Source organism: Rhinatrema bivittatum, chromosome 6 (assembly GCF_901001135.1).
Source record: "Rhinatrema bivittatum chromosome 6, aRhiBiv1.1, whole genome shotgun sequence".
Classification (NCBI taxonomy): Eukaryota; Metazoa; Chordata; class Amphibia; order Gymnophiona; family Rhinatrematidae; genus Rhinatrema; species Rhinatrema bivittatum.
The window spans coordinates 349,172,801-349,192,956 of record NC_042620.1 but is presented as its reverse complement, the minus strand read 5'-3'; the positions used below and the strand labels follow the sequence as shown (position 1 = coordinate 349,192,956).

Here is a 20,156-nt window from a genome sequence, read left to right as displayed (position 1 = left end):
GGACTATATATTAAAACTAATAAAATTAGCTAAATAGATGGGATAAAAAATAAAAATTAAAAGAGGAGCCAATACTGGGTATCATAATATATAAAAAAGGGAAACATTGTTAAAAATGGTAAACATTAGAAACAGGATTTAACCAGGGCATGATTAAATAGAAAAAAGGTATGTTTAAGAATACTGATAAAAAAAACTGGACATAATAAGATGAAAAATCTTAAAAATGAAAAAACATTACTAAAATAGATGTTATTAAAAAAGGGGAGGTACCTAAAAACATGACAAGTTGGTAGCCAAAAAACTTGCAACAAATAAATATTATTGTACAATGTTGCATACAGACCATTAAAAATACCAGGTAAAATCATAAATAATCACAAGATTACAAAAAAACAGAATAATCAATTTCTAAATTTAATCCGTTTGGTTCCATGGTTTTAAACTAAAAAATGTATTTCTGTTCTAATTGCAACAATAAATTATCTAAATCTCCACCTCACCAATTTGGAACAGGTTGTTGCAATACACAAAATTTATAGTCATGGAAATTGTGGTTCTTCTCTATTGTATGTGCAACTAAAGGTTTGGACTCTGTTTTTCTTTTTATGCTGCTTTTGTGTTCTATAATACGTTTATTGAATTGCCTTATAGTTTTACCAACAAATGCTTTATTACAAGAACACAGTACCTGGAATTTGTAGACTAGTGACATTCATGTTTACAGAACAGACAGAACAACCACCGTAAGGACGGTGTCCTGGAGGTCTTTTGTCGATGGGTTTACTGACTGGCAATGCGGATGGAGATACCAATTCTTTAATATTTTTCTCTCTCTTATTAGCTATCATAATACTTTTTTCTTTGAAACGGGGTGAAAGCTGTAAAACTGAACAATGTTTCTTAAGGATGTTTGTAATCTGGGAAGACATGTGTGTATATGTGATGGGACACACCACCCGTTCTGTGGATTTCTTGACTTTGTTTACTAATAATTCACTCCGATTTACTGCAGATGCTTTTTTGAAGCCAGTTTCAATGTCTTTTCGGATAAGCTTTTTCTAGAAACCTATCGCTCATTTCTTTAGATCTTAAATAAAATATGTCCTCATCTCCACACAATCTTCTTAATCTTAGGAATTGAGAGTATGGTAAGTGTTTTTGTAAGGATTTATTGTGACAACTTGAATAGTGTAAAAGTTTGTTTCTGTCAGTAGGTTTCCTATATATATCTGTTTTAAAAGCACCATTTTTAAAACTCACTAAAATATCTAAAAACGGAATGTCGTAGTTAAAATCCATAGAAAAATTTTAATTATGGTCCAAAGTATTAACCCATGCATGGAACAGTTTGAGAGAATCAAGATTTCCTTTCCAAATAATGAAGATATCGTCTATGTACCATTTCCAGAAAAGGATATTCTCTTTACTGATGCTCTGATAAATACAATTTTTCAAATCTGGCTACGTATAAATTAGCGACTGAAGGTGCCATTGGTGTCCCCATGGATACACCATTTATCTGCAAAAAATATTTTTTATTAAAAGTGAAAAAATTATTTTTCAATGCAAGTTGTGCTAATTCAATCAGAAATTGATGTGGTATCCGCATCTGTGTGTTCCGTTCCGTAAGTTGATGTGAAATGATTTCTAAAGCTGCATCTTGGGGGATGTTAGTGTATAGTTATTTTGTTGTTTTATAATTTGTAATCTTGTAAACCGTTTTGGTCAAATTTGTTTGAAAAGATGGTATAGAAAAGAAAATTATTCCTTACCTGCTAATTTTCGTTCCTGTAGTACCATGGATCAGTCCAGACGGTGGGTTATGTCCCCCGTCCAGCAGATGGAGTCAGAACAGAGCTCGAGGGCTCCGCCTCCTATACCAGCTCACCCTCTGCTGGAGCTCAGTATCGTGAATAACAAAGCCCAAAAGAGCAATAACAAAACAATTTGGATCAAAACCCTGATGAAAATCACCATCAATAACAATAAAACAGGAATGACCCAACAAAAAGAGGTCGTCAACGTCAACTTGTGAGGAGCTGTACAACTCTGAGAGAGAACCAGAGAGAAGAAAGAAGAGACAGGAGATAACAATGAATCCGAGCAGGTCACAAGATCCCAGCGTGGTGGGCGTCTGGACTGATCCATGGTACTACAGGAACGAAAATTAGCAGGTAAAGAATAATTTTCTTTTCCCTGTACGTACCAGGATCAGTCCAGACGGTGGGATGTACCAAAGCTTCCCTACTATGGGTGGGCCCTTGAGAGCCCTGCTCGGAGCACCTGATCGCCAAAGTGTCCAGGAGCCGAAGGCGCCAGGTTTAGGCGATAATGCTTAGCGAAGGTATGCAGCGACTTCCACGTCGCCGCCCGGCAAATTTCCTGTGGGGAGACGGCACGAGACTCCGCCCAAGACGCTGCTTGAGAGCGTGTAGAATGAGCTCGAACACCCCTGGGCGGATCCCGACAGGCCCCGATATAAGACGACGAGATGGCATCCTTGATCCAGCGGGCGATGGTCGTCTTTGAAGCCGAAGAGCCCTTCTTAGGTCCCGACCAGAGCACAAACAAATGATCGGAAACCCGAAAGGCATTGGTAACCTCCAGGTAATGGAGTAAGACTCGCTTGACGTCCAAGTTACGAAGAGACCTCGACTCCTCTGGAGAGAACGCCGGGAGTTCCACCGTCTGATTCACGTGAAACGAAGAGACCACCTTCGGGAGGAAGGAAGGCACTGTACGCAGCGAGATCCCCGCCTCCGAGATGCGAAGGTAGGGTTCCCTGCAGGAAAGAGCCTGTAGCTCCGAGATTCGACGGGCAGAGCATATTGCCACGAGAAAGACCGTCTTCATAGTGAGGTCTTTAAGAGAAGAGTCCTGCAGAGGTTCGAAAGGAGCGCCCGCTAGGGCCCGAAGAACCAGGTTAAGACTCCACGACGGACAAGGGTCCCTGACCGGCGGCCGTAGATGTTTGGCCCCCTTCAGGAATCGGGCGATATCCGCCTGGAGAGGAAGGGCGACCGGTGTCTGTACCAGAACATTCAGGGCCGCTACCTGCACACGTAGGGAATTGTATGCAAGACCCTTATCCAGCCCGTCCTGCAAAAATTGAAGGATCAGAGGTACCGACGCCTCCGTGGGTGGGGCCCCATGATCGGTACACCAGGCCTCGAAGACCTTCCACACTCGCACATAAGCAACAGAGGTAGAAGGTTTGCGGGCCCGGAGCATCGTAGAGATTACCGCTTCCGGGTAGCCTCGTCGGCGGAGGCGGCGCCGTTCAAAAGCCAAGCCGCAAGACAAAAGAGTGCCGCCTGCTCGAAAAATACCGGTCCCTGCTGCAGGAGCCGAGGAAGATGACTCAGGCGTAACGGTCCGTCCACTGTCATGTGGAGCAGGTCTGCAAACCAAGGACGACGCGGCCACTCCGGAGCTACCAGAATCACGGGACCGCTGTGAGTTTCTATCCTGCGGAGTATCTTGCCCACTAAGGGCCAGGGAGGAAAAACATAGAGTAGCTGATCCGCCGGCCACGGCAGCGCTAGAGCATCCACCCCCTCCTCGCCGCGCTCCCTTCTGCGACTGAAGAAGCGTGGGGCCTTGGCGTTGAGGGCGGTCGCCATGAAGTCCAGTCGCGGCGTTCCCCAACGGCGAACCAGGAGCGTCATCGCCTCGTCGGAAAGGGACCATTCGCCGGGGTCCAACCGCTGACGACTCAGGTAATCCGCTTGAACGTTGTCCACGCCGGCGATGTGGGAGGCCGCGAGCCGAACCAGATGAAGTTCCGCCCATTCCATCAGGAGCGTGGTTTCGGCGGAGACCTGTTCGCTCCTCGTCCCGCCTTGACGATTGATGTACGCCACCGTGGTGGCATTGTCCGAAAGAACCCTTACCTCTCGGTTCCGAATCAGGGGGAGGAAACGTCGAAGTGCGAGGCGTACTGCTCTGGTCTCCAGACGATTGATCGGCCACCCCGCCTCCTCCGGGGACCACGTCCCCTGTGTGGCGCTTCGTTCGCAGACAGCGCCCCACCCCACGAGGCTGGCGTCGGTGGTCACGATCACCCAAGAGGGAACGTCGAGGGAGACGCCTCGGGCCAGGTGAGCCGGGACCAGCCACCACTCCAGACTGTCTCGAGCTGACTGAGGGAGGGGTAGAACCACCTGATACTCCTGTGACACCGGTTTCCAGTGGACGTAGGTGAGCAAACGCCCAGGGCACCATGTCGATGGTGGACCCCATCACTCCCAGAAGCTGTAGATAATTCCAAGCGGTGGGTTCCGACAAAGTCGCGAACTGATGGACTTGCTCCCTCAAGGGGAGTGCCTTGTCCGCACGCAGGAAGACCATGCCTTGCTGAGTGTCGAAGGTCGCCCCCAGAAAATCCAAGCGTTGGGATGGGACGAGGGAACTCTTGGGGAGATTCACAACCCAGCCCAGAGAGCGAAGCATCTCCAAGACTCTGGCCACCGAGGCCTGTCCATGTGAAAAGGACTTCACCCGCACCAGCCAGTCGTCCAGGTAGGGGTGCACTAAGATCCCCTCCCGGCGGAGGGCCGCTGCAACCACCACCATGATCTTGGTGAAGGTCCGCGGAGCCATTGCGAGCCCGAAGGGTAGGGCCTGAAACTGAAAGTGCTGACCGAGGATCTTGAAACGTAGGTAGCGTCTGTGGTCCGGACGTATCGGGATGTGCAGATACGCCTCCGTCAGATCCAGGGAAGCCAAGAACTCCCCCTGGTGTACCGCAGCAATCACTGAACGCAGCGTCTCCATGCGGAATCGGGTGACCCGCAGAGAGCGGTTCACTTCCTTCAGATCCAGTATGGGCCGGGACGAGCCGTCCTTTTTGGGAACCACGAAGTAGATGGAATAATGGCCCGAGCCCACCTCGGCAAAAGGAACGGGAACGATAGCCTCTATGGCTTGCAGACGGTCTAGTGTCTGTTGAACCGCCATCCGTTTGAGGTCGGAGCCGCACGGAGAGAAGAGAAATCTGTCTCGAGGAAGACGGACAAATTCCAATGCGTAACCGTATTGGATGGTGTCCAGGACCCACTGATCTGAAGTAATCTTCACCCACTCCTCGACGAAATCTGAGAGTCGGCCCCCGATGGGCGGACAGGAGGAGTGGGTCGGTATGGCATCATTGGGTAGATTTGCCGGGGGGGTTCCCCTGGCCCGAGCCCTCTCTCGCGGGCCTCCGCCCACGAAAGGACCGCGACCACTGTTGGGATCTATTGGGAGCAGCGCGAGGATTGGACTGCCGGTAGGATCTATAGCGTCGCTGTGCTCGAGACCTGGTTCTGGTGGAGGCAAACGGCCTATAAGGCCTCTGCCGATCTTCGGGTAGACGATGCACTGCATTTTCCCCCCAGTGACTTCATGATCTGATCCAGGTCGTTCCCAAAAAGAAACTTCCCACGAAAGGGAAGGGATCCCAGGCTCGATTTGGAGGAGGCGTCCGCAGACCAATTCCGGAGCCACAGGAGGCGACGAGCCGCCACCACCGACACCATGGAGCGGGCCAGAACGCGAAAAAGGTCATACAGAGCATCCGCCCCGTAAGCGATGGCAGATTCCAGGCTGTCGGCCTGAGCTGCTTCTTCCGGAGGCAACTGTTGCGACGTCAGAAGTTGCTGGACCCAGAGAAGGCTAGCCCTCTGGGTCAAAGAACTGCACATGACAGCTCGCATCCCTAGGGCCGAAACCTCAAACACCCTCTTGAGGAATGTCTCCAATTTGCGGTCTTGTGTGTCCCGTAGGGCCGTCCCGCCCGTCACCGGGATCTTAGTTCGCTTAGTCACCGCTGAGACCGCCGAGTCCACCTTAGGGAAACGGATGAGATCTAAGAAATCCTCTGGCAAAGGATATAATTTTTCCATGGCCCGGGTGACCCTCAATGCCGCTTCAGGGACGTCCCATTCCCCCGTGAGGAGCTGGAGAAAAGACTCATGGACCGGGAAAGCTTTAGCCCTAGGCCTGAGGGCGGCCAGGACCGGGTCCCCTTTCTTGGAGCACGTTGCGACCGCCGGAGCCACAGGCGCCGGGGGGTCCGGTGGAGGATCCAGATCTAGCTCTTGAAGGGTCTGGTGAAGCAGGTCTTCTAGTTCCTCCTTATGGAAGATCCGCAAGGCTCGCGGGTCGTCGCCCTCCGTTTGCCCCTCCAATTGCGCCAGATCCGGAGGGTCCGAAGGGTCAGGGCCCGAGGAGGGAGCCGCTCCCGACACTGGAGGCTGGGATGGCAAAGCCGAGGAGCTTGTGGCTGGCCCAGCCGAGGTCAGGGGCCCGGAGGCCGGAAACGAGAGCTTGGGAACTTTGGGAGCAGGAGGCCCTGAGGGGGCTCCCCCCGGCTCTGTCAGGCCCTGCAGGTAAGCCGTGTGCATCTTTAAAATGAAGTCCGGGGAAAAAAACGGCAGGCTGGCTGAAGTCGCAGCCGCAGGGGCCCCTTGCGGTGGTCGGGCCGGTAGAGCTTCCTCGGGGCTTCGGTGCAGGCGGGGGGCGCCCCGAACAGAATCTGTTTCCTCCGGAGCGTGTTCTGAGGGAAAATCCCGCTCCAAAATGGCCACCGTTCCCGCCATTGGCGAGGACGTGGCCGGCCCGCTCATCCCTGGCTGAGGAGAGGAGGGCGCTGGGCGCGAACCCGAGCCACGTGAACCACCTTCCCCTTCAGGGAGGCAGCGCGGGCAAACTCCCTCCTTCGAAAAACGAGACCCTGCCTCACCGCAGGTCTCGCAGCGGGAAAAGCGCGGCATGAAGAAGCCGCTATGAGAAATCGCCTCGGGGGGGGGCCAAAAAGGAAGCGCACCGCGGGGGGGGCCGAAAGGCCGACACAACCCGCCTGACAGATCCTTAGGCGCCGGCGGGAAAAACCGCTAGCGGCGTGCCCAGGCCCGAGATAACGTTCGCCGGGCCACAGGACCGTCAAGGACCGCGTGAGAGAGCCGGGTGTACCGGCAAACTCCGACAAGTGAAGAGAAAAGCTGCAAGAGAAAAACCACACAGAAAATAACACTTACCCCCAAGCGTAGGAAAGTGAAACTGCAGGAGGAGGCAGAACAGAGCAGCACGCCTCCTCAAATCACTGACAGAATAAAAACTTTTTTTTTTTTTTTTCCAATTAACTTGATCCAAATTGTTAGCTAGCAAACAAAAGACAGGCAGAACTCAAAGAAAAGTAGAAAGAGACTCAAAAACCTGTCAGACTGGGGAAGCACTGTTTCCCCAACTCACATCTGCTGGAGTCAGAAAGATACTGAGCTCCAGCAGAGGGTGAGCTGGTATAGGAGGCGGAGCCCTCGAGCTCTGTTCTGACTCCATCTGCTGGACGGGGGACATAACCCACCGTCTGGACTGATCCTGGTACGTACAGGGAAATATTTTTTAAATAAATAAATAAATAAAATAAGGATTCTATGTCCATTGTTACCATGAAAATTTCTTCTCCGAGATCTTTAAAATCATTTTAAAAAGTGATAAAATATGTGGAATCCCAGATGTAAGAAGGGATTTTTTTGATGTCAGATTTTAAAAATGTATCTATAAAAATGGAGAGGGGTTCGAGGAGTGAGCCATTTGCTGATATTATCGGTCTACCAGGAGGATCTGTGATGGACTTATGGATTTTTGCAAAACATAAATAGTGGGTAAAACAGGACACTTGACTGTTAAAAATTCATATTCTTTGTTAGTAAGATAACCACTCTCTTTGGCTATAGAAAGTAAATTATCAATGTCTTTTTTAATTTCAATTGTAGGATCCTTTACTAATTTTTTATAAAAGGTTACATCTGATAATTGGCGGTCAATTTCTTGTATATAGTTAATCCTATCCATTATAACTTTACTACCGCCCTTATCTGCTGCCTTAATAACTATGTCATGATCTTTGCTAAGGGTGGTTAATGCTGTTCTTTCTTGATAATTCATACTGTAAAATTTATTTTTTGAATTCACCCTTCAATTCAAGGTCTTCTAAGTCCCGTAGGATTAAATTCTCAAAAGTTTGATTAATTGCGTTTGAAGTATTTTCTGGGATCCATTTACTTGGTCTTTTAACAATAACTTTTAACAATAACTTTTAACAATGTCTTTCTTCATAGTTACTTTGTCAGAGAATGCCTCAATAATCCTAAGTTTCCTGGTAAACGTAAACAATTCAACACGTGTAATCTTGTGATTATTTATGATTTTACCTGGTATTTTTAATGGTCTGTATGCAACATTGTACAATAATATTTATTTGTTGCAAGTTTTTTGGCTACCAACTTGTCATGTTTTTTAGGTACCGCCCCTTTTTTAATAATGTCTATTTTAATAATGTTTTTTCATTTTTATGATTTTTTAAATTTTTCATCTTATTATGTCCAGTTTATTATCAATGTTCTTAAACATACAGGGGCAGATCTTAAAACATACGCGCGGGCGTAGATTTGTTCGCGCAACCCGGCACGAACAAAACTATGCCAGCGCGCATGTTATAAAAATCCGGGGTTGGCGCGCGCAAGGGGGTGCACACGTGAGCACCTTGCGCGCGCCGAGCCCAAGGGGAGCCCCGATGGCTTTCCCCGTTCCCTTCAAGGCCGATCCGAAATCGGAGTGGCCTTGAGGGGAACTTTTTTCCCGCCCCCCCCCCCCCCCCGGTTCCCCCTCCCTTCCCCTAACGCAGCCCCCATCCCTAACTAAATCCCCCCCCCCCCACCTTTGTTGGACAAGTTACGCCTGCCCAAGGCAGGCGTAACTTGCGCACGCTGGCAGGCTGCCGGCTCGCCATTCCCCGGCCCGGGGGCTGCTTCGGAGGCCTCGGCCACGGAACGCCCCCGGGCCGGCACCATGCCCACTGCCCCACCCCCGGAACGCCCCCGAATGCCACGCTGCCCCCGACACGCCCCCCAAGCAAAGCCCCCGGGACTTGCGCGCGCCGGGGCCCTTTGCAACACAGGCGCGCAGGGCTTTTAAAATTTAACCCACATTTTTTCTATTTAATCATGCAAATTTTGATTAACCCCCCCGTTTTAACTATATATTATACATACTTTTTTAAACTATGTATCTCTATTTTATTTAGTACAATTGATTCTTAAATTCGTTCTTAATTTCTATTTATGGTTTCATATTGGCTTTATTTTTTATTCGATTCAATCAGTATTTTATGAGGCCACCATAATTCATTTAATTCAGTATTATTGTAACAATGTCCCATTTTTTAGCCATGCCCCGTTTTTTGACTAAGCCCTGATTCTCACTTTTTATATTCATATTGCTTTCATTTTTTAATATTGGCCCGGATTTTTATAATGTCCTTTGTTTTTATTTTCTATTCCGATCCGGTCAAAAGTGATCAGTAATTGAACATTTTTCAATAACATTATAATCCCTTTTCTATTTTTTAACTTTCTATCTTTTATCCTGATTCAAATATAAATGATAATTTCTTAATAATGCCCCTTTTAACAATATCCTTGTTTTTTATTTTTTGACTTCTTGTTCATTACCGCGGCATTCTAAGCTGTCACATACAGGTATTTCCTGGCCACACCCCTCTCTTTGATTGACACAAAATTTGGCGGCATTTTTGGCATTTTAAACGCTCACTGTGTCCTCACAAATCTTTTCGCGATCAGAGTGGAGACTGGATACACTCAATCTGAGCACCTAATAGTAAGTTTAACATGGGCCATTTAAATCACATCGAGCTATCTTGTTTTCTTTAAAGAGTAATATGGTCAGTATATTTGTGTTTGACCCCTTGTCCACCTTGCCCTGTAAATGTTTCACAATTTGGTTATTTAAATCACATCGTGTACTCTTGGAAGCTTTTAAAGAGCAACACAGTCAGTGATTTGTGCCTTGCCCACGGTCTATTACCTTGCCATTTAAATGATAGTGATGCTTTATATTCTATTAGGCTTAGAACATTCGTTATTCTATTCGGGGCGGATTTTAAAAGGCCCACGCGCGCCTATTTTGCATAGGCCGCCGGCGCGCGTAAAGCCTCGGGACGCGCGTAAGTCCCGGGGCTTTCGAAAAGGGGCGGGAGGGGGCGTGTCCGGGGGCGTTCCCGAAACAATGCAGCGTTTTGGGGGCGTGCCACGGCGTTTCGGGGGCGGGCCCGGGGGGGTGGCGCCGGCCCGGGGGCGTGGTCGAGGCCTCCGGACCAGCCCCCGGGACCGGAGGACGAAGTGGGGCTGCCGGCGACGTGCTTTCAGCAGGCGTAACTTTGCCGACAAAGGTAGGGGGGGTGTTAGATAGGGCCGGGGGGGTGGGGGGAGGGCGAAGGAAAGTTCCCTCTGAGGCCGCTCCAAAATCAGAGCCGCCTTGGAGGGAACAGGCAGCGCGCGCTGGGCTCGGCACGCGCAGGTTGCACAAATGTGCACCCCCTTGCGCGCGCCGACCCCGGATTTTATAAGACACGCGCGTATCTTATAAAATCCAGCGTACTTTTGTTCGCGCCTGGTGCGCGAACAAAAGTACGCGTTCGCGCAAGTATTTAAAATCTACCCCTTCATGTCATGGGCATGAAATCTAAGTTAGAAACCAAATGGCAATTTGTTGATTAGTCCTTATACAAGCCACACTGTGGTAAATATTTACATTTTTCTTATCTTTGGGGGGTTTTTTTATTACTGTTTTTTTATTTCTAGTTTTATTAGTTTTTTAAATAATATTTTTAATTTCTTATATGTACATCTTTACAGACCATTAGACAAGAACGTTGTGATATTTCACCGATTTACATTATACAATTTACAGATACAGGTAAAATCATATATCATCCCACCTCTGTTGTCCTCTTATTTATGATTTCCTATTTTGTGCTGCAACTTTATTTGGTCCCAATAAGTTGTTTCATTTTATGTGTTACCATTATATTTGGTTGTTTAGTAAATTATGGTTTTAAATTATGTCTTTGTATGTCCTGTATTGTTGAGTCATACTTGCCTGCAACCGGGGCTGCCCCTGAGGCAGCCCCGGTTGCAGGATTGGCCACTGTTGGAAACAGGATGCTGGGCTTGATGGACCCTTGGTCTGATCCAGTATGGCATTTTCTTATGTTCTTATGTTCTTTGGCTCCCTTCAAAAAACGCACCACATCCGATGTCCTGCAATGGATGTACCATCAACCTTACCTCTTAAACAGCCTATCGCCGCTACCTGAACCCGGAGTGAGCTATACGCCAGTCCTTTCTTTAAGCCTTCCTGCAAGAACGCGAGAATGTGCACAATAGTGGCCTGGCGCTGGGACACCTTCAACCAACTGCACCAAGATATCATCGGTCGTATCCACCGGGGAGAGTCCGGAAGCAAGGACCCTGGAGGAGTGGAAGGCGCCGGTAGCTCAGCGTCAGGAGTGGGATGGGAAGGCCGGGTCCTAGGAGCCCCTTGATCCTCCGCAGGCCTGGGGATCTTAGCAGGAGGAGAATATTGCCCATCCAAGTCTGCCTCAGCCTCCATATAAGGTTTGTGAAGCAGTAAAATAAATTGAGTAGAAAATGGGTGCTGTCTCTTTCAGGGCCCTCCCGGAGGCACGGCAGGAGGAAGAGAAGAAGAATCAGGTCCCAAATTGCGAGGCCTTTGGGGGCTTAACATAGGCAGAGAAATCAGCAGAAAATCCCCATCCCCTCCCCCTCCCCCTGTGCATCTAAGCCCAAATCAGGCAAAATGGCCACCGTTCCCGCGCTTGTCGGGGACGGGGCAGGCCTCTCCTTGTGAACTGTCTGACTGCGGCCTAAGCTGCGTGATCGCGGCAATGCTGATCTTTTCCCTGAAATCGGCAGCTGCGAAGGCCCCTCGCCCCCGGGAATACAGTGGGAGCAGAGACTTCGTGAGAGAGCCACGCTGCACATCGCGATCCTCGCAGCTTGGCAATCTAAGCCGTAAGAAGAAAATCAGCTGCGTGAAGCAATTCACCCCCTCCGGAGCCCCAGGAGATTTCAGCAGGCTCACTCTGTTTAAAAGGCTTTTTGTCTTTTATTTATGTACTAGCGGTACCCAGCCATGCGTTGCAGTGGCAGAGTCAGGTTCTTTACCCTCCCTCCCCCTTCCCCTTGCTCATTTACCTCAGTCACTCATCCTCCTCCCCCTTGGTCACTCACCCCCCCTTCCCTCCCCTGTCCCCACTCCAACTCTCTCCCCTCACACTCACCTCTCCCCTCATTCTCCCTCCCCTGACACTCACCTCCCCCCTCATTCCCCCCCTCACTGTCACCTCCCCCCGCCTACTGCGGGCCTTCAGATCAGAAAACCTTTGTCTTTCTATTTCTGTGGGAACCCCCCCACCCCAAACCGCCCCCCCCCCAATCCCAACCCTTTAAATCAAATAATAACCCCCCACCTGTCCCCACCCAAGACCTGGGAAATTTAAATTGTTGGTGCTACATGTGGTCTGTCCCTGGGCGTCTGTGCGCATTATGTAGCCAAATAGGGGAGTGCCTAACCAAATTTGCACTTCCAAATTTATTTTGTGGTCTGGGGAGGGCTATTTTGGTGCGTTCCCAAGATCGTGCAAGTTAAGTGTATGTATTTGTGTGTGAACCTCCCCCTTCCCCCAAAAAACAACCCTATGAGAAAAGTTCTCTTAAACTAACCACCCCACACTCTCCTGCCCCCCTCCCCCAGCCCCGCGAAAAACAGTAGCCCACCCCCTGCCCCTCCCCCCAGAGTTGCTGAATGAATGAAACCTGCCCCCCCCCTCGTGACCCCTCCCCAAAATGTTCACAATAAATTCATTACCACCCCCCACCCTCCAGACCCCCCCGAAAACTGATAAAAATGTCAGTCGGTGGAGCGGGCGTTCAGGAGCGGTCCGGGAGCAATGTATTGGCGTTGGTCCATTGGCTGCGAGCACTGAAACGGGTTCCGACGGCCCTTTGCCCTTACTATGTCAGTGGGGTGGAGCAATGGCAGCAGTAGGTCCTCTGACATAGTAAGGGCAAAGGTCCGCCGGCTGCCAGTCCTGAAAATGGCGCCGAGGGGCCCTCGCCCTTACTATGTCTTATGGACTACTGCCGCCATTGGTGTCCCCGAGTGGCATAGTAAGGAAAAGGGCTGTTGGCGCCATGTTGATTGCTGGCAGCCGACGGCCGTAGTGCAGGAGATGTGTCCTGGACCTGTCCTGGCCCCCCGCTGGAGCCTCCCGGACTTCTGTCAGGTTTTGTGTGTGTTGTGAGGGCCTGAGAAGTAAATAAATTTGGCATGTGCATGGGGGGTGTGAGGAGGGTGGTTTTGTGTGTGTTGGGAGGCTGTGGGAAGTAAATCAATTTGGCATGTGTGTGGGGGGTGTAAGGAGGGTGGTGGGTGTATTTTATCTGTAAAGGAAATAGTTATCTTCCGGTGAAAAAAGTGCACGAATGTGTTAAAATGGAAGTGAAACGTGGACCTGGACTGGCGAAATGATTAGTGTAGCGTGTGTTAGTGTAAGGTGTAACAGATGGCGCTTACGTCCAGCAGATGTCACTGTTTTCTCGAAAAAATTTTTAAACCTATTTTACCTATCACAGGTGTGACATATCTGTAATGTAAGAACAGAAGAACCTTCCTGTATGCGAAATGAAGGTTGTGTCCAAATTTGAAAGCAATCGGTTCAGTGGTTTCTGAGATTAGCAATTTTGTCCAAACTATTTAACATTTTTATTTATATAGATTTATTTTTTCTTTTACAGAGCTACTCAACCAGGGGAATGTACGTCCCTGGGCTTAATATGCAATTTGTAGCTCCCACCAGAGGAATTAAGACGTCTGGCACTGTATGGGGAAGGGGGGACCGGCCCACTGGTAAATCTCCCCCAACTCACCGGGCTGTGTCAATATTCTCCAGGTATTAAGGCCAAGGGCAGAAGATCAGCCTTGCCTGCTATTACAAAGTGATCTCAGTCTTCCCTTTTTTTTTTTTTTACTACTTACTACAAGTTGATCTAGTCAAAGGTACTAAGGTTAGGATACACCCGTCACTTATTAATCAATCAAATAATTATGCCATCCTTCATCTGCTGGAGTCAGAGAAATACTGAAGGGACCCAGGTGGCACACCGGGTTATCTGGGAGTGCTTTTCAGCTTTTCTCTGTCTCCATCTGCTAGAAAGGAGGCATAACCCAGCGGTCTGGACTGATCCTGGTACGTACAGGGAAAGCCAGAAGAATGCTGGGCTGCATAGAGAGAGGAATATCTAGTAAGAGAAAGGAAGTGATGATCCCCTTGTACAGGGCCTTGGTGAGGCCTCTCCTGGAGTACTGTGTTCAGTTCTGGAGATTGTATCTCTAAAGGGACAGAGACAGGATGGAGACAGTACAGAGAAGGGCAACCAAAAAGGTGGATAGTCTTCATAAAATGATTTATGAGGAGAGATTGAAGAACCTAAATAGGTATATCCTGGAGGAGAGGAGGAGCAGGGGTGATATGATACAGACTTTCAGATACTTGAAAGGTTTTAATGATCCATAGTCAACAACAAACCTTTTCCGCTGGAAAAAAATCAGTAGAACTAGGGTCACAATTCGAAACTCCAGGGAGGAAGACTCAGAACCAATGTCAGGAAGTATTTCTTCATGGAGAGGGTGGTGGATGCCTGGAATGCCCTTCCAGAGGAAGTGGTAAAGACTAAAACTGTGAAGGATTTCAAAGGGGCATGGGATAAACACTGTGGATCCATAAAGGCTAGAAGATGGGAATGAAGAGAAGAGTCATGGGAATGACTTGCTGGAATGGAGGCTACTATCTGGTAATTACTACCCTTACTCAAAAAGCCTTCACACGGTTAATGCAACTCCAGCATTGCTCTCTGCTTCAACGGCAGGGGGAAATGTGGAAAGAGGATTTGTATTCAGACAACAACCAACAAGGACTGAACTACATAGTCTGGATAAACAAATAAGCGTGGGGGTAGCTTGCTTATTGCGGCGGTTACTACCCTAAACCAATCAAGCCTGATACTTCACTTTGAATGCATATGCAGCATTGCTCCCTGCTTCAACGGCAGGGAGAAATGTGGAAAAGAGGATTTACATTCAGATAACATCCACAAGGCATGGATCTGTGCAGTCTGGGTAAACAAGCATCGGGGAAACATGCTTGATGCAGCAGTTACTACCCGTAACCATTAAGCCTTATGTTCACCTTTGATGCAACTCCAACATTACTCTCTGCATCAATGGCAGGGGGTGGCAGGAAATTTGAATCAAACAGTTACCAACAAGTGCCCTGAACTTGGTAGTCGGTGAAACAGATAAGTATGGGAAAATAAGTGTGGGAGCTGGCTGGGCAGACTGGATGGGCCAATTGGTCTTTTTCTGCCGTCATTTCTATGTTTCTGATTTTTCTTTTACACTTTTTTAAAATAATTTGTTTCATTTCCCCAATTGGACAGGGTGGTAAATGTTGTACTGTGTTTATTTATAGTTACTAGTAATTGCCATAAGCAGTCTTGACTGTATTCTGAAAAACAACCTATGTTAGATGAAAATAAACACACACTGCTTCAGTGTCTTTTCTGTCTCTCTCTTTATATTTATAGACACAAAATGATTCCACTAAAGAGAGCTATTTTAAGGCATAACTGCACCACTGGGATACAAAAGCAAAGGCACATCTTCTATACAAGGCCCTAGCTGTGACACAAACCTGCACCAGATTCAATAGACTTAATTAAAAAAATAAAATAAAATGGTTTGAACCCCTATATCCCCAGTTCTCTTCTGCTAAAACAGTTATACAAGGTTCCACTTACCAGCAGATTTTATTTCTCTCACGTAGTTATTGGGGAACCAGCCCGTTTTTCCATTCAAAGTTCCTTCCCACCATCCACCCTCTTCTACTCGGGTGACATAAATGATGTCCGCTTTGCAGAACGACAGCTCATCTTCATTGGTCTGTTTAAAATTGAACCTCGCCTTCACCACCATCTGATAAGCGCCGTTCTCGGTCATCTCCTGGCAAGTGCAACAAAAACAACAAGGAGTGTTAGGTAATACTCAGAAAAGCAATCAGAAGCGTCAATTTTTCTGTCCTTTCTCCACCTCCACCAAGCTTCTCCTTTCTTCTTGTTTTTTTTATTTAAATATGTATTGAACTAGAAATTCAAATACAATAACAGATTATCCACAAATAGTGCACACTCTTATCACGGTAAAAAACATATATACTTTCCAAAGTTTTCCCAATGCTCTTCCAACCTTTTTTTTTTCTTGTTTTGCAAAGAAAATCAACTAGAGCATTTGTACCATAGCAAAAAAGGTTCCCACACTGATACCTCAAAAGGCACTCTAATTCTTCAGACTGCTGTACCATCCACACCCTATAGAGAAATATTGTTTGAGAAGGTGGATTTACAACTTTCCAAAACGCTGCCACTTCACATTGTGCTGCACTCAAAAGATGCATTATCAGTTTCTTTGATTGAAGTGGCCACCTATTCAGGTATATGGATAGCAGGAATATCTTGGAATCCCCAACTACTTTAAAGACAATATGTCCTCGATCATAATAGATATCAACTCCCAAAATCCCACAATTTTCTTGCAATTCCACCAGATATGGTAAAACGTTCCAACCTCCCCACATCATCTCCAGCAATTTTCAGGGACTGCAACCTGTAGGGAGTAAGATACCATCTGTACAATATTTTATAATTAATTTCTATATTATCTGCTGTTATTGAACATCTAGCTACCATCTCATAACCACATTCCCAAGTACTATCATCAAGAATTTCCCCAAAATCTTGTTCCCATGTGCTAACATGCTTGAGTTTATTCTTCTGGGTAGGAATTAGCAATACATAAAAGTTTAGACAATAACCCTTTTGTTGCAGTTTATAAAAGGAGAACAATTCCATTAACTTTTATGCACGCCCGCGGGCCGTCGTATAGTTTTTGTATCCAATTGATAAAGTAGTTTCCAAAACCCATTTTTTCAAGTGTCTGAAAAAGAAATGGCCAATGGACCAGGTCAAATGCTTTTTCCGCGTCCATAGCCATCAACAAGAAGGGGGACTTATTACGTTTGACCCACCATAAGGAATCCAAAATCTTTCTTACATTATCCGAGGCCATACGGCCTGGTATGAACCCCGCTTGGTCTGGGTGTATTAAACTTGCTATATAGTTGTTGAGTCTATTCGCTAATATTTTGGCCAGGAGCTTGAGATCAATATTTAACAACGAAATCGGCCGATACGATCCACACTGTGTGGCGTCCCGACCTGGTTTTGCAATAACCGTGATCCCCGCCACATTAGAATTTGGTAATAAATATTCCCCGGATCGTAAAGCATTAAACATCTGGGCTAGGGGACCTGTCAATTCCTCTGTAAAACACTGATAAAAGTGGGCTGTAAAGCCATCCAACCCAGGTGATTTATTAACCTTCAGTTGTTTTATAGCGGCTGAAACCTCGAGAGTCGAAATTTCAGCGTCCAGGGATTTACTATGTTTCTCTAGTAAGCGCGGTAGGGAAACACTATGTAAAAATACTTCAATGTCTGAAGTGGCAATATCAGTTCTGCCTAAATACAGGTTAGTATAAAACCGGAGAAAACACTGTCTGATACCCTCATTTGAGGTTAACGAGTTCCCCTGTTCGTCTTTAATTTTGGTAATGAGATTCTGCATACGTTTCGCCCGCAGCTTGGTGGCCAATAGTTTCCCCGCCTTATTACCCCCCTCAAACTGGGTTTGCTCTACCCTTTCCATATCATAAGCTATTTTAGCTGCATCTAATGAAGCTATCTGCGCACAACAGTGCTCTGCCTGCTTCAGAACCTCATCCGTCGGCCTCTGCTTGTGCAGGCGTTCCAGCGCCTCAAGCGAAGTACAAAGAGACACTCGCTCCTGTCTTTCATTTTTTTTGACAAACGAGGCCCGTGCTAAAAGCTTTCCCCTAATAACCGCTTTTAAACAATCCCACAGGACTATCGGTGAGACATCCGGGGTGGCGTTAAATTGGAGGTATTCATTAATATACTGTCTACACTTGGACCGAAAATGAGCATCATCTAATAAGCTGTCGTTTAACCTCCAGAACCTTTGCCCACAATCGTATCTGGGAAAGGATAATTTCACCCCCGGTGGGGCATAATCAGACTACGTTAGTACCCCTATGTGGGCTTTGGTCACACGTGTAATGAACCCTTTATCTGTGAAGATATAGTCAATTCTGGTGTACAGATTGTGTGGTTTAGAATAAAAGGTATATTCCCTCCTAAGTGGGTTTGAAAACCTCCATGTGTCTACTAGATGTAGATGTCTCATGAGTGTGAGGAATCCCCCTCTATCCCTTTTAGATACAGACCCCCGGCCCACTGAGGTATCAAGTTCTGGGCTAAGAGGAATATTGCAATCCCCTGCCAATATAAGATGGCCCTCTAAATGTAATTGAACCGTGGAGAGTAAGCTATCAAAGAAGTGTGCTTGTTGAACACTGGGAGCATATATATTGACCACAGTAAACTTTTCCCCTGCAATCATAATATTAAGCAAAAGATAGCATCCCTCCAGATCAGATATGCAGTTAATAAGTTCAAAAACAAAGTCCTTTTGGAAAAGTACTCCCACACCTGAATACCGTGAAGTTCTCGAAGCTGCAGACCAAAACTGCTGTGGATAAAGAGGTGAGCGCAAGAGGTATTCATGTCTTCTTTTCAGGTGTGTTTCCTGGACTAGCGCAATGGCTGTATTGTTCCGCTGCAATTCTTTGAACAAAAGCTGGCGCTTGTAAGGAGAGTTCAATCCCTTAACATTAAGAGATAACAATTTAAACGTAGTCATAATTCCAATTCAAAAACAGTCTAGTACACAGGTGAACCTTCGGTAACGTGGTGTGTTGTGCAGAGGAAAGGGGCCACAACAGAAAAAAGTACATATTTGTAAATGTCTTACTGGTAGAAAAAGTGAGAAATCCCCCCCCTCCCCATAACTCGAGATCATTTAACCTGCAATCTCGAGTCCCATCTTTGGAGGCATGGTTCAGCAGAACTCCTGCTGTCCCCCCCGACCGAGAATCATGAAAATAAAAATACAGCTTTTAAATGATTAGCCATCCTGCGCCGCTCCATCCAGCAAAGGTAATGTGTCCTAAAATAGTAGACAGAGTAAAGTCACGTGAGGTCTGTTGTTACCGGCTCCGGGTCCGGCGTGCGTCTAAGTCTCTTACGCCCTTTGCCCGCTCTCTGCCAACGTGGCTTATCTTTCTGTGCTGCAGTGGGGGAGACCGGTGCTTGTTGTTCCGGTGCTGGAAGACCCGCCTCCTCAAGACATTTCACGGCTTCCTGCCAAGATTGAGCTCTGTATGACTTGCCTTGAATTGCAAATGTAAGCCCAAAAGGAAATAACCATCTGTATCTAATGTTTCCTTTATTCAAAATCATCGTGACCGGTCTAAAATCAAGCCGTTTCTTAAGCGTGATAGGCGAGAGATCTGTGAAGACCTGAATCTCATGTCCATCAAGTTGTAACTTCCCTTTTTTCCGTGCAGCCAAGTAAATCTTTTCCTTAATAGCGTATTCATGGAAACAGACGATTACGTCTTTGACCCTGTTGGCTATTTTAGGGCCCAACGCCCGATGGGCCCTCTCAATTTTCACTACCGCAGGAGGAATGGTTTCCCCTTCCTCACCATCTCCTCGCGTCTGTAGTAGGTCACAACAAAGGTTCGTGATAACTTGAGTGCAGTCAGAATACTCAGGCATATCTGGTATGCCCCGGAATCTTAAATTCACTCTCCTATACCTGTTTTCCAGGTCCTCTAGTTTTGAGGAGAGTTGCAGTATATCTTGGTTCATATTAAGGTTTTCCTTTTTAAGTTTTTGGAGCGATTCCGTCTGGGCCTCCGTTAGAGTTTCGTATTCGAATATACGGCGCCCCATGTCGCTTACTTCTTCCCGCATGTCTCCCACTACTTCCCGAATTTCCGCTTTAAATGTTTGTAAGTCATGCTGGAGTTCCTGAAACCAAACCTTGAACTCACCCCTGGTCGGGATATCGGTATCTGGGAGATTTTCTAGGCCATCAGCCTCTTCGGTAGCCAATGCTGCTGCTGCGCCCGCCATCTTGGAATATTCGGCGCTGCTTTCTCGATTCGCTTTTTGGTAAGAAAACTGCTGTAGATCGTGTCCTTTCTTTCTACACGACATGGGGAAGCTATGCCGATCTAAGAATCTTAG

At 47.2% G+C, this 20,156-nt stretch overlaps 1 protein-coding gene across 7 annotated transcripts in view; it reads right to left on the bottom strand.

Annotated features, from left to right (window-relative positions):
• ARHGEF6 (Rac/Cdc42 guanine nucleotide exchange factor 6) overlaps positions 1–20,156 on the bottom strand; it is a 386,722-nt gene that overhangs the window by 308,836 nt on the left and 57,730 nt on the right. For all 7 annotated transcript variants that reach the window (XM_029607806.1, XM_029607805.1, XM_029607803.1 and 4 more), the window contains one exon: positions 15,726–15,927. In XM_029607806.1, coding sequence (XP_029463666.1) covers positions 15,726–15,924 — 199 coding nt within the window. In that variant the 5' untranslated portion in view covers positions 15,925–15,927. The remainder of the gene's footprint in view (positions 1–15,725; positions 15,928–20,156) is intronic.